At 41.0% G+C, this 15,312-nt stretch overlaps 1 protein-coding gene across 1 annotated transcript in view; it reads right to left on the reverse strand.

Annotated features, from left to right (window-relative positions):
- tenm4 (teneurin transmembrane protein 4) overlaps nucleotides 1-15,312 on the reverse strand; it is a 537,020-nt gene that overhangs the window by 176,829 nt on the left and 344,879 nt on the right. Inside the window, exon 12 of the mRNA XM_068033916.1 lies at nucleotides 14,407-14,592. Within this exon, the coding sequence (XP_067890017.1) occupies nucleotides 14,407-14,592 (186 nt within the window). The remainder of the gene's footprint in view (nucleotides 1-14,406; nucleotides 14,593-15,312) is intronic.

The following is a 15,312-nucleotide window of genomic DNA, read 5'->3' on the forward strand; positions in this document are numbered from 1 at the left end:
ATCTACAAGAAACTGGAATTGTAGCTTTTTTTCTTTCATGAATAAAAATGCTAACTTTACCTCAGGGCAAATCTGTTTTCATCACTATCTGTTCCTGGGGCAACATTTTTATAATTTTTGGATAAAATATACTTTCCCAAATTATTTTAATAGATAAAATCACTTCAACAAGCATCTTTTTTAAAGTTGTATTGATATGTGGAAATCACTAAATTAGGTAAATTTATTGAATGTTGTATAAACTACAAAAATGCTTTCCACATCAAAAATTATTCTTAAAATTATCGCACGGGTCATGTATTCTTACAATGCTTCACTTTACATTTGATATTGCAAACTACAGAGGAATGAAATAACAACAGCATAACTTATATTTGCGATTGCAGTTTAGCTCATTCAGATGTTTGTTATTATAGTGGTTTGAGAGCAATGCTTTTGCACTGTTTGTTCAAAGAAATGACAGTACCAGTAAAGCTATTAACTTAAATTATTTCCAAGTGTGTCAGGTCTATTTCATGTTATCTTTTCTTGCTAATACTCGTATTTTGCATCATTGTACCTCCAAGTAATTACCAGCTTTCTCTTGAGAAAGAAACTGGCTATCTCCAAAATATAACTTGAGAAAGGATGGTTCATTGTAAAATGCACAACAATAAAACATGAAGGGACATGGGGACTGTGGTATGAGGTTAACCCCTGCCCACTCATTGCGTTGCAGGCAGCACATTAAATTGGTGCTACCTGCCGTATTAAATGATTGTTGCATGCAGCCTGTTCTATTCGTTGACTGCATACATCAGTAAGGGGCCCAATATTGTGGGTGGCTACTGCTACTTATAAGAAGCCTGCAATACGTAAAGGGGAGCAGCATTGTGGTTGAAAAAAGTGGTGTGTGTCCTTTGTGAATTGAATCTGTGCTCTAATATATTGAAGAATGGCTGAACATGTGAGAGCGCATATTTTGCTATAATGCACTGGAGGCTTTGATGCAGGATGTGGAGAGGAGGAGAGAGGTCCTGTACCTGTTGGTAGCAATAGGTCCAGGAGCTATATGCTCAGAAGGCAGTGCAAAGAGGTTGTGGGATGAGGGAAAAGTGAGAAGAAAGAGAGAGGATTAGGTATGCAGAGATGCTCCAGTGCTGCTAATGCCAGCTGTTTTGCTCCAAGAACATGGATGCAGTACAAGAAGAAATTTAACGATCTGATATGAGTTGTCAAGGTGAGTGAATTCAATCCTCAAATGGCATATCCTACTAACTGCACCACTAGCCTCATCCACTGCTCAATTCACTACATCCCCATCACCCACCTCTTGACAATCTCCATCAATCAGTACTTAACCCTTCAATTCATATGCTATACCTCACCCTCACACCCACAACTCACACACTGAAAGCTATTCAACCATGATAGCCATCATCCAAATACATTGCAGGGCACACAGGTTAGAATTTTCCCAGTACTGCAGAGGCAGCTTTGGAGGTGGGGGTGTGAGGAAATTTGGAAAGTTTTACGTCGGGTCAACTCCTCAACGCATTCCTGCCTCTGTGCACTTTTCTTGGGAGGTGGACTAGCGGGTTCGACAGTAACCCACCCGGCAGCGGTGGGAAACAAATTAAGGCTGCTAATGAGCCACTTAAATGCAATTTTCCAAGCCTCAAGAGATTTTTCCTGGGATGCACGGACCTCCCATGGTGTCAGGAGCTTGGAAATGGATCAGAGGCGGCTTTGCAGCTGGAGCTCCAAGCTGTGACTCATTTGAGGGTTTAAATGTATTTGCCAGCAGTAATTCACAAAGGGGATCTATTCCCAGGCAGTAGGCATGCCCTTGCAGCCACTTGATGGAGACTGAAGTCTCTGCTAATGCTTGCCCTGCTTCAATGACAGACATTTCACTTCCACTGAAGATGCTTCCATGGCATCACAGCTGCTCCTGCTGATGACCAGGTATCGCTCAACCTGTGAAGGCAGATGGTGGCCATCTCCAAAGGTTGTGCTGATTGGACCTCCTGAAGCTGGAACGTGGCCACCATCCCGAAATGGATGGGGCTCCCGGAAGTGGCTTCTTAATTGCCCGCCTCCAGGAAGCGTCCCACGTGCTGCTACTTGCTTTTCCAGGTGGCTGACCTGGAGTTCATCCTGCTCTCAGGATTGGCACACTGGTGGCAAAATTCAGCCCAAACTAACACACTTCCCTCTATCTTGCAGGAGAAGGTGCGCATAACAGCAGGTAAGAACTGGAGAGGACAAGCTCACCTGCACATTTTAACCTCCATAGAGGAGATAGTACTGGCTGTCTTGGGAAGGAAATTGCTGAGGTTGTGGGCACTGGCAGTGCTGGAGGTATTGATAAGGAAAGTCTCTGCATTCTTAATCTTCCTGCTCTTTTCCCATTTCTCCCTCATCCCACACTTACTTCTGACTGAAAAGCTGCAGAGAGTGTAAGCATGCACTTCTTACTTTCTTCTCTTCCCTGACAACTAAACAGCCCTGGTGCATTTTTCATTTCAGATTCTCAAGAACTGGAACCTTCCTAGTCAGAAGAGGAAGAGAGCAAAAATAAAGAGTCACCATCACTCGATCTTTCACTTGCATCCAGCAGCTCAGAGACTGACACTCAAAAGGAGCGCACAGGTGGCAGCTTGCCAGAGGATGAAGTCGGACACTAGTCATGTTGCAGAGGACTCAAGTGAGGAATTTGAGGGACCAGGCTACAGAAAAAGGTTGATGGGTGTCCACAATCAAATGCTTGGTGCACTGGAAAGCCTGCTAGAAAGTCTGTGCCCAATGTCAAAGACTATGGAGGTGTTCAGTGCCAACTTGGCACAGGGCTTTTCACAGAGCATGGAACCCATTCGTTCCAATGTGGAATGGGTGATCACCTCCATCAGCACACTTGTAGATCGCGCATAATGTGGCATCTGATGGCCAATATCACAACTTGCAATGCGGCACAAATAGCTTTCTTCAAATATCTGAGTGCTATATTGAAATCTCAGACTGCTGTGATTGTGGCTCTGGATACTACTGTTCAAACAGTCTTTCAGGGCATTACAGCAGTCCTTCAATCTGTTCTCCAACATATCAGCAGGATTGCTGAGGTGTTGCCACAGATGAATGGCAGTGTTCCATGGAACAGGAACCTGCTGTCCTCTCTCAGGACGACAGCATTCCTGCTCCTAACTCTGCCACTCCAGCAGTACCTTGCTGTGGCCCATCAGCCAGCTAGCCCAGACCGCTGGGACCTCTAGGCCCAGAGCTGCTCGAGGTTGCCCTCCAAGGCCATCTGCAGTGTTCTCAATTGGAGGCCAGCAGCCTTCCACCACCCATGTTGTGACCACTGGGGAAGCACCTCAAGGGAGCACTAGGACAGGCAAAGGCACATGGAAGATAGGAAAAAAGTGAATGCACAAGTGTGATTAGTTTTCTATGCATTATTTAATGAGTGAATTTATAAAATTGGATTTGAATGGTAGTTTTTATCCTAGTGTCAGAAAGAGGACAGTAATAGTAAATGATAGAGGAAAGGTAAGAAGTGTGGAACTGTTGGTGAATGGGGGGTTGTGGTTGAGGTTACTAGTATCACTCCTGAATAATCTGATCACATAGAGCCCATGCAGAAAGGGGTTGTCTACGTTGTAGCCTCCCTACCTATTCCTACAGTTCCTTTTGTCCTCCCTCTTCCTCCTCCTATTCCTTGTGTTCCTGCGCCTCTGTTTCTCTCATATTAGATGGTGGCAAAGGCTGTTCTTTCATAATGGCCAGGTTTTCCAGCAGGTAGCATACTACCACAAATCTTGATGCCCGCTCGCTAAGTACCTGCAGGGCTCCTCCAGAGTGGTCCAGGCAGTGGAAACATTACATGAGGATGGTGATGGTATGCTTTATAATATTCCTTGTGGAAACATGGCTCTCATTAGTAGGTCAGTTGTGCACATGTGCATAGGTTCCTGACTGGAGTCATAAGCCATCTCCTGAGAGGTACCCTTGTCACCAATAGCCAGCCTTTCACTTGTCATGGTGGTTCAAATACAAGTGGCACAGAGGACTACAGCAGACTGAATGAACTGTTCACTGGCATGAATGTTGCCATGATAATGGGCATTCACCTGCCTGGCGCACTGCCTGTGGTCACATACCAGGTACACATTAAGGAATGGAATCCTTTTTGGTTGTTGAAAATGGCCGAGTTCAGATGAGGTGCATACAAGTCAATGTGTGCAGTCAATGGCACTCTACATCATGGCGAAACCTGAAATACCTGCAAAACTTGATGCTTGCTCTTCCTGCTTGTGCCTGGCAAGAGGGAATTAGGTGAATGTGTTTCTCTTTGTATGGAGAGCTGCAGTGATCTCCCTTATATAGCAGTTTACTGCAAACTGTGAGATACTGCTTAGCTCTCCAGCAGAAACTTGAATGGACTCATGAGTGAAATGAAGATGTATTATGCACTGGTTGTCGCTGAAGTTGAGGTAAGAGAACTTGAAGACCATCAGTGGCTATGCCATTCTGTTGAGAGCCATCCTCTTTCTTCCCACTGCTCTCAGCTCCTCTAGCAACATAACCTACTCTGCGGGGCCTCGCTTCATTCTCCTAGTAATGTCAAATTTCTAAAGGAAGCCCTACAAGGCCACCCATGTCTGGAAGCAACTTCTTTCTGCACATTTTATATGACCAAAAACAGGCCAAATAGACCACCCTGTGTAGAGTATTCGAACTTTAGCCAAGTATAGGAAATCTCCAAAAACACATACAATTGAATCAGCAGCCAGAAGAAATAATCCAGCAACTAACTTGTAAGTACTTCATGATCCCTTTAAATAGAGATATTGGGGTGGGTGGGGGGGGTTTCTTTTATTCCATTTAACATTGTATTCACCTGTGCGAGGTTAAGACACGGTGTTCTCTGGAGTGTGCAGTTGCAAAATGGCAGTAGTGGCTTCAAATTAGAATTGCACACTCACTTGTACCATCACCTCCCTGCTCTTCAAACTGCTGGCAGTTGTTCGTCATGCATGCAAACTCCTTTACCAAGATGGCATCCTGCACACTTCCCATCGGAAATGTGTGTGCATATCTCGGACCCCATTTTCGACTCTTGATTGGCTGCATAGTGCCTTAAAAATGGGTGCTACATGGTCCAGTTTAGCCCCCAAACACGTTAAGATGCAACATACCTTATTCAAGCCTCCAAATGCTACTGTTCAGAACAAAACACACACAATGTTCTTTTTTCACTATGTTACAGTGTTTTGCATGGTTCTGTGCCATTTTCATTCATCAATAAACTATTCATAAAAATATTAAGCAGATTCGCAGCTAACAGACTGAATAGTTATTTTGAGTAGCAACAAGCAGAATTCAATATCACAATAATGTTAGAGTACTGCAATTATTACTCTATTTTGAGGATTGCAGTTGTGTATGTTTCTCTAATTCTGTTCAGGCATCAATGGATATCGATGGAGATAAAATATCAATATAGAAATGCTGGTGCACACAACAGGATGGAAAGCATAGAGAAAAAGAGAGATGGGTCAACTTTGGGGTCAACTCTTGCACCAGAACTGGAAACTCTGACAATCTCTAGGTGTGTTCTTCTGTCATTTTCTGACTGCGGGATAGTACTTTTGCTTGCCAATTAAGCGCATAGAGTTTGAAATAATTGATCAAAACCAAGCTCAACGAATATTTTTGTAAATCAAGTAGTTTACGAGACTGCAGTTGACAGATTATATAACTACATACAGGTTTCACTAAAGTGAATGTGAAATTTTTCACCATTAACACAACATTTTATTGGGTCTATAGCACCTTTGTTCTTTGATCAAGTGCAAATGCTGGAGAAACAGCTTATGTTTAGCAAAAGTCCTGAAGTTTGAGGCAGGTGGGATGGACCTCCAGTCCTACAGGTTATTTTTAATTTGTTGGCATGCTACATACATGCATGTATTATAATTGTTGAACCACACATGAAAATAACAACACTGAACACCTGCATACTTTGGTAGGCTCCAATGTCAGCCTTTGAATGTACTCACACTTTCAACTACAGGGTGAGCTGCATCCCTCTACAATGTAATTATTTTAAGAATGTTTCCTTATACCTTGTTCTCTCCCTGTTCTCATACCTTAGATGCATGGGTCTATTAAGCTTTGTCAGGAGAGCAGAACAATCAAAATCTACAGATATACTTGTAACTACTTTCATTCTGCCAATTAGAGTACTTGAATATGGCAGGAATGACCCCAGCAATTTTTCCTCTCCCTTTCTCCCTTAGGGAACCTAAATGAGTTCCTAAGGGAGAGCTTGAGTAGAAAAGTAATTTAAATGTAATTCAAATGGATTCAAATATTGGGTCAATTGGATGATGGTCCAGTGCATAAACAGTTTCATTCCCAACTGCATTTCTCTTAAATATTACCAATAAAAATAAGATGTCTGAATTACAGTAATCTAAAGCAACAGACCATCCAGTATAACAACTGCAACCAATGTAAAAACCTAAGTGGACTACATCAGACTGATAAAGAATTATTGCAATAGTGACAGAATTAGAAATTCTAAAAGGTAAACTTTAAATCACATGATGAACAGTTTACTAAAGACATAGGAATGAAAACCATACCTTTCACTACCTTATCCAGATAGTGAGCTTGAGAGATAAAACAGATAGGACATTCAGGAAGGTCGAAATAAGAACATTTCCACTAGCTAAGAGACATTAGACGTTAATCAATTATTACAAAACAAAAGAGAAAGTAGGATATATACACCAGGAGAACAATGTCAAGAAACAACAATGCTTTCATGGGGATAAAAAAGGTTTTGCACCATTTTTTTTTTAGGTGGTATTGCTTTATCCTCATTGCTGTTTTTATATTTTTCACTGCAGTAAAAATGTGAATGGGATCCCAAGGTTGAGATTACAATCAGGTGGTGGCATTTCACTGCCACGAAAACTTCACCAACAAGAAATGCCCAACTGACTAAAACTGAGATAGATGCTATCCAATATTACAAGCACAAACTACTGAGATCAATGATGATACAAAGTATTTTCACTGTACAATGTAAGAAACACTTGAAGGTTCTTGTGGCAAAAAAACGTATATTTTACATGGAGGCAATTCAGGATTTGGAGTGAAATTTTGACTTGAGTTACATGTAGGAAATCTGAATAACTTGCACATGTCTCAAATATTGTTATTATACGTGGCTTTCCACAAGATTCTAAATATTAAAATTACATTCCCAACTATATTTTTCTTTTTATGTCTGAATCATTTTAGAAAAATAAAATTCTTTATTTCTCTTTAAGGCACATTTTTGGAACAACCAAGTAAATGTATGTGATCCATCTGTGGCATACATATCATCCACAATCTCCGTTTCTCTTAAACTGCTTGTTTAATTTGCTTGTTGCAACTTTTCATCATCAAGTGTAAGCGATCATCTCTGATGTTGAAGCTGAAGGAACAAGCAAATTAAACAAGCAGTTTAAGAGAAGCGGAGATTGTGGATGATATGTATGCCAGAGATGATGGCTTACATTTGATGATGAAAAGTTGCGGAGAGATTAGTAGACAAGGAAAAGGATCTTGAAGTTGATTTGTTGGAGCATTGGGAATCAGCAGAAGCATCATATCGATGCATGTGATGATTACACAGGAGCGAGCACATAGTATAGAAATAGCTTATGTTTTTGAATGGTGGAAATGGAAAGGTGAACGATGAGTCCCAATAGTTCACATTAAAATTTTGTTATGAAAGCCTAGTAGCAAAGATTTAAAAGTACAGAATGTACCAATCTATTTAACCAGAGAAAAATAAATTCAGTGTTAGCAGAACCAACATCTCACATATGGATAAGGATTTTAAAGCACTTCATATCCTACCTGAATTTGAAGTTACTATTCCATGTAGCCATAAAGATCACATCAATTTGGGAGAGATGTACTCAAAATTGGCCTTTAGCTCAAGGGTGTTGGAATATAAAGGGGAGGAAGTAAGGCTTCAGCTGTATAAAGACGTGATCAGACTCTATCTGAATGAACTGTGTTCAGTTTTTGACACCAAACCTCAGGAAAATACATTAGATTTGGAGTGGGTCCAGCACAGATTCACCAGGATTATACCAGCGCTTAAAGGTTAAATTATAAGGACAGAGTGCATAAGCTTAGTTTATATTCCTTTGTGTTCAGATGGTTTAAGGGTGATCTAATGTCATTAAAATGATAAACGGATTTGGGACAGAGAAACTATTGCTCTACTGGGGAATCCATAGTAGGGAGACCTGGGGCTGAATTTTCAAAATGGGGTCGGGAACCCAACATGTGGATGATTTCCGGGTCCTGACCATGCACTTGAGCTGCGTCGCTAAACCGACATGAATTTTGAACGTTAATGCCCTAATTGGGTAGGAGGCGAGTGCAGAACTCACAGGTGCCGAGCATCTGGAGGAGGTGGGAGCTGCCTGCAGCCATGATGGGGCTTGCCACTGCTTTGCTGAAGAGAGCAGGCAGCTCCATAGAAGGCCAGAGGAATAATGAGGTGAGGCAACGCTTCCAGAATTTAAAAAAATATGCTGCGCTTGGCCTGGCGCAAGATCCCCATGGTCCCAAAACATTTCATCATGCAGAAATAAAGTTAGTCCCCACCTGCTATTAGCCTGTAACAAGTTCCTTCATGAGCTTAATGGGCCCTCAATTGGAGGCGAGTGGCTTCCAAAGTCCCTCCCCATCACCCTCACATTGAAAATTTTGGACTGTCTCAGAGATGTCAGGTTCCGGAGATGCTCTCCAGGACTGCGATTTTCAATTCATGTCCACACAGGGTCCTGACCCCATGACCCTTTGAAAATCCAGCCCCTAATCTTAAAATTAAAGCTAGACAATTTGGGAGTGAAATTAGGAGGTGCTTTTTCACATAATTTTTTGTAGAAATCTGGAATTCTCTTCTCCCTGATGCTGTGGATGCTTGGTCAATTGGATTTTCCAAGATTAAGATTGATTGAGTTTTGTTAGATAAGGGTATCAAGGTTAATGGAACAAAGGTGGGTAAATTGAGTTGAGGTACAGATCATCCATGATCTAATTCAGTGGTAGAACAGGCTTGAGGATCTGGATGGCCTACTCTTGTTCCAATGTTACTCCAATGCAATTAAGGATATCAGAAGAGGAACAGAACATACAAAAGTAACATCGAGATTAGGCATACGTACATCAAAATTAAATCCTAATAAGTAATATTTGTTATGTTTTGTGTTTGGTAAGCTTTGTGGATTTTGTTCCCTCAGATTCAGAATCACTGATTATTAAATTGTTTAGTTTTCAACTAGGGTGTAATTTGAATGGAAAGAAAAAGCAGAAATCTTCTTTTGAACACCAATCTTCCTGCATATCTAACTCTTTAACCCATAGAGGTTCTCTTCAAGATTTTATCATGCCAGTGAACAGTTCTTTCTTTCGAAGAAAATTAGATATATAGATTAGAACATGATACTAAAAATAAATGATCCACTCCTCTGGAAATTGCTACATGTTAAACGGTTTAGCAACAAGATGCTACTGAATGGCATGGTTAAGTAAAACAGCCAGTTTCATATTAATCTTTTTCAGATTTAAGCATCACCATTAGTTTTCATTTGGAATTTCATTTACACAGAACCAACATGTTATGTTGATTTAGAGGAGAAATACAAGCAAATGCTTCAGAAATGTGATGTATTTTTGCCCATTTGTAAAGCTAGTGACAGATTGGGCTGGATTTTGTGTAGGAGATGGGGCTCCTGGCGCTAGGCTGAAAAGGCGGGGGGAACCCTGCCTCTGCATTTTCGCTGCACCACCCAACCCCCTCCACCCCTCACCCCATCCCCCGCCCGTAGCGATCCTCCAGTCTTTTTAAATCAAAGTTCCAGGAGGCAGGATCCCCGTCCCTTTAAAAACGGGGATCCTGCCTCCAGGAGCTGCCGGCCAACCAGAGGGCCAGCAGCTCAGCAGTATTGGCAGCGCCACTGGGAGTGGTGGCTCCTGCCGATACTGCAGAGGCCTTTGAGCCAGGTCCAGCGCTGGAACCCCGGACATAAGGTAGGTGAGGTAGGGTTGCCGGGGCCAGTCCAGAAGGCCCCGGCAAGGGGGGCTGGGGGTGGTCTTGTAGTTCAGTGGGAAGGGGGCCCCGGAGGGGTAAACTGGTTCCCGGTGGGGGTCCTCCGTGGGCCACAAATTGTCCACGGAGGAGTGACGCCCCCAAAGCCGACAGGGAGGGTGCCTCGTGCTACAATGTGACCTCCCCGCATGGCAGAGACTCCCCCGCTACTGGTAAGAACCTAGCCGTGGCGCGAAGAGACCCTTAATTGGCCGTTAATAGGCCACTTAAGGGCCTCAATTGGTCTCTGGTTGGGAAGGCCATTGTCAGCCTATCCAGCCTCTGGGATGATCACTTGGTGGCAGGGAGGCGATGGGCTTACGCTCCACCGCCACCCGTCGCAATACTCAGTGGCCTTCCCCCGCCTCCAACCATGCCTCAAGAGGCTACCCAAAATCCAGCTCATTGACACAGACAGAAAAACAAGAGCTAAAGAAAACATCTATGCAAAGACTAAAACACAAATAGAAAGAAGCAATACAGTTAGAGGTGGCAATGAGAGTAAATATTTTTCCATTATTTTGTTTTTAACCACAAAGATTACTTACCTACGGTAGAGTCATCCTTACTTTGCATTAAAATATCCTTGGTTTCAGACTGAGATAATGCTCTAATCAGGAGAAGCCACGTGCCTCTCCTTGGTATGTTCCAAGGTTGATCTTTTGACATATGAGTCAATCTTCATAAATTTCCTATTCACTTGGGAATCGTGAAATATTCCAACAATAATATCAAACAAATCAGAAGTTACAGACTTTTTCACTACAGCAGAGAAGGCCATGGGATGGCTTCACAGAGGACTTCAAGAACATGATAAGGTAAACACTAATAGATTATTTTAGTGAACTTTGTATGACATCAGGAGAATATTACTTACAATAACTAAGAAGATAGGTAAAATAACTGAAAGGATGTTTAGAATTTTCACTGCAACCAACTGTTTCTAATGAAACAAAACTGTGCAGCTGGGACAGATGGTACACATGTGGGATAAAGTGGCATTTAACATCACAAAAATAACTTGGACAACTTCACTGGACTCTTTCTTTAAAGGCTGACATACTGCTAATCCTCATTAGAATGTTGACTTAGAACTAAATTTATAGGACGTGGTAAAGAAATAAAATTAAGGTGGCTTATACTTCTCTAAAACAATGAAGTTATTCAAAGATAAACTGGGAAATTCCTCAGAGCTGCTGCAGTTCTACCAGTGCTACTTTTCTGGAAGTATGGTAGAAACCCTGCTTGCATGTAAACAGAGGTTGAGCCGCATTCTGGTGAAGTAACAATGGTCAGGAGCAGCTTTGAAGAATTTCCTGGCCATAGTTTCAGTTTTAATTTTTCAAATATTTAATGCTTATGCTCTTTCTGTACAAATTTCAAAAACCAATTTAAGCAGTAAATTTTCTTCATAGCTTGCAGCACGTGTGGAATTTAATGAATTAAATGTATTCTTACTTCTAAAGGATGTGGCCATTTATAAAGCATTATGTCTGACTAATTTCACTGGATCAAGAAAAATTTGATTCTAAAGATATTCTTTCTCAGGGGGACAATGGTTGACCTTACCAGAGAAGTGACATATTAACAATCTAGAAGTAATTCAGCACAAAAAGCTGGCCAGAGTCACATATGATATTCAATGTGCCTGAGGTGCATTATCCTCTCTCAACTTATGTACTGCATTTGACATGGTTGACCAACCATCTTCCTGTGATGCCTCACCTCTGTGTTTCACTTCTGTGGTACAGTTCTCAAATAGTTCCATTCCTACCTGTTTCACTGAAACCGGCACACTTCCTGCAATAATGGCTTCCCTTCCTGTCCCTGCACCGTCAAAAGTTCACTTTGCTCCCCCTTATTTCTTATCCATATTCTCCCTCTCAGTGATATTATCAAGAAATATGGGGTCAACTTTCATATGTATGCTAATGATACCTAGTTTTACCTCTCTTACACCACACTTGATTCCATGACTATCAGTATGCTGTTCAACTACCTGCCCAACATCAAGTCGTGGATGAGCCAGAATATTTGGCAGTTTAAAACTGCCTATATGTACCCTGCCAAAAGCTCCATGCCTTGGTCCCCAATTCTATTCCTTTTCCTGGATGCCCACACAAGGTCAACCCAATATTTCACAATCTCCATGTCCTGCTTAATTTCACATCTAATCAATCAGTAAGACCTCCTACTTATACCTTAAAAAAAAACCCATCTCCATTCCCATTAATGTTACTGAAACCCTTATTAAAATTTTAACTTTTCTAATGCCTCCTTGCCAGATTCCTGAGCTACAAAAACATCAACTATTGCATAATTCCACTACTCCATTCTAGCTGGACGATGTTCCCTCGCCTGTCACTTATCCTTTCATAAGAACTAACAGCAGGAGTAGACCACACCCCCTCAAGCCTGTTCTGCCATTCAATATGATCATGGCTGATCTTCTGGCTCAACTCCACTTTCTCGCCTGCTCCCCATATCCCTTAATTCCCTGAGAGACCAAAAATCTGTCTATCTCAGCCTTAAATATACTCAACAATGGAGCATCCACATCCCTCTGGAGTATAGAATTCCAAAGATCTACAACCCTTTCAGTGAAGAGGTTTCTCCTCATCTCAGTCCTAAATGATCGCTCCTTTATCCTGAGTCTGTGCTCCCATGTTCTAGATTCCCCAGCCAAGGAAAACTGCCTCTTAGTGTCTACCCTGTCAAGCCCTTTCAGAATCGTGTATGTTCAATCTTCACTGGCTCTCTGTTCATCTACACCTTGACCAAAATATTTTTCCAGTCTACAAATCCCTCAATACTCATGATGTGGCTCCTGTACTTTGAGAAAACCAAATTCAGATTGGGTGATCACTTTACTGAACACCTCCGTTCAATTCACACGTGTGACTCTGAACTTTTGCTCGTTTGCCATTTGAATTCTCAATCTGACCTCTCTGCCCTCGGCTTCCTATGCTGCTACAATGTAGCTCAATGGAAGCTTGAGGAACAGCACTTCATCTTTCAATTAGACACTTTACAGCCTTCCAGACTCAACATTGAGTTGAACAATTTTAGATCATAACTACTGCTTCTATTTTTTTGGGCAGCAAGCGCTGGTAAAGGTCTTGCTGGTGTCATTTGCAGATCCTTCTTTTGTTCCTTTTCTTGTCCCATTACCACCTCCTGTCTTGCACTATCATCTCTTTTGTCATTTAATCACTTCTGCCTTCCACCCTATCACAGACCTTCCCTCTTGTTCCTTCCTCCTCTCCTCCTGCCCCTGCCTTTACGTTTTTTAAAAACCTATTACATCTGGAGCATTTTCTAGCTCTGCGAAAAGTCACAGACTTGAAATGCTATCTCAGTTTCTCTCTTCACAGGTGCTGCATGACATGCTGAGTATTCCCAGCTTTCTCTGTTTATATTTCAGCCTCCTAATACGATCTGGACTCTACTATCTACAATGGCTACAAAAGCAAGATATCAAAGAGAATCTTGTATCTATGGAACCGTATGAGGTTAAAAAAGTATCCCATAATATTATGAACAACCAATAGATATTTGTTATAGCTGCAAAGTCTCATATGTTCATACGTTACAAATGTACCTAACACAAGTGAGGTTGTCATCATCAATGTTCAATAGATATTATTTTTGAAACGAAGATCCTGTATTGAAATTCAATTAAGATGCACATTTGCTCTCTATGTTCTTAGAACCTACAAATTAGAGCCAGGTACTGACAGCATGGAATAAGATCAGTGCAATGTTTAAACAGAACAGATACTGTCCCGTAGGCAAAAACTGGCTTCAAAGTTACCTCCAGAAATTAAAATATTAATAAAATTGACAAAGTTGTAACATTTTTAATTGATCAATTCTGATCTAAATTGATCTAAAATACAATAATTGCAAAGAAACACATGGGGAACTCTTACTACTGTTGAAATTTTAAACATCCCTGATTACATCCCTGGTAATAGGCAATGCCTGACAATTAATGGCAAATTTGCTTATTAGAATTAAAACACACTGCCATTTTATGAATAGAAATTTGAACTACAGGGTGATAGAATGGGCTTCCTATACTGCAAACCACAAAGTAAATTTAACAATGAAATGGCCAAAGTGTTTTCCCCTCTCTGCTTACAAAAGGACACTTACTCATTGAAAATTCACAACAGGAGTTTAAAATCCCATTAAAAAACCTCTTATGCTAGACTAAGTAGCAGAAATAGATTAAACATGCTTTTCTTAAGTCCTACCGATAGTGCAGTGCTCTCCATTCCATCCAGGGCTGCATTCACACTTGCCATCCTTACAAGTCCCATGTTCACTGCAGCGTGGGTGACATGCTCGTTGATCACAGATGCTGCCCATCCAGCCTTCATCACAGCGACAGGTGCCTCCAACGCAGATTCCATGGCCACTACAGTCTACTGCACAAATCTCTGTGGGAAACACAGGCAAATCCTGTATTATTGTCAAAGATGCAACAGTTCAGTGCCCAGGTCAAGCAAGAATAAAAGGATTTTTTACACTCTTGGCTGTTAATTCCTTTCAACAATAAGGAGTTAATAAGAAGATTACAATAAAATAGGGATTGCAGAGGCCATCCTTAAATGCTCCAACTAATTCTCTTACAAGCTCATAATAATTGCTGTTTCTACACTGTTCTTCTGTAATAAAAAGGGTAGTGATAGATTCTGCAGGAAATGTATGAAATATTACATTTAATTAAAAACTTGTCAGTTGTAGCTGCAAACAAAACAGATGGGAAAAAGTTAAGACCTAATTAAAACATTATTGTACAAAAGTGCCACTCAGAGGAATGGTATAATAAATTGTCGGTTGCTCAATATTGCTGTTAATAATAAAGGGTCAATATCTTGAACTAACTTTAAAAAAAATTTCTTTAAAGACCTTCAGTTATTCAACTTTGAACTTTTTTGATTCAAGAGATAATAAAATGCTAAACTAAACAGTTCTTCACTTCAAGCCATATCAAAAATTTCAACAAGTTTGCAATCTTTTAAAATAAGATTCCAATGAAATGGGACTTTCTTACATTTATTTGCAATTTACTTGGATTTTAGCAAAAACCGTTATGGACTGAAATTACACTGTATGATATCAGTCACATGTTCATATAAAATTCCTCTCTGCTATTT

The sequence above is a fragment of the Heterodontus francisci genome, chromosome 6 (assembly GCF_036365525.1).
Source record: "Heterodontus francisci isolate sHetFra1 chromosome 6, sHetFra1.hap1, whole genome shotgun sequence".
In the NCBI taxonomy this organism is placed as follows: Eukaryota; Metazoa; Chordata; class Chondrichthyes; order Heterodontiformes; family Heterodontidae; genus Heterodontus; species Heterodontus francisci.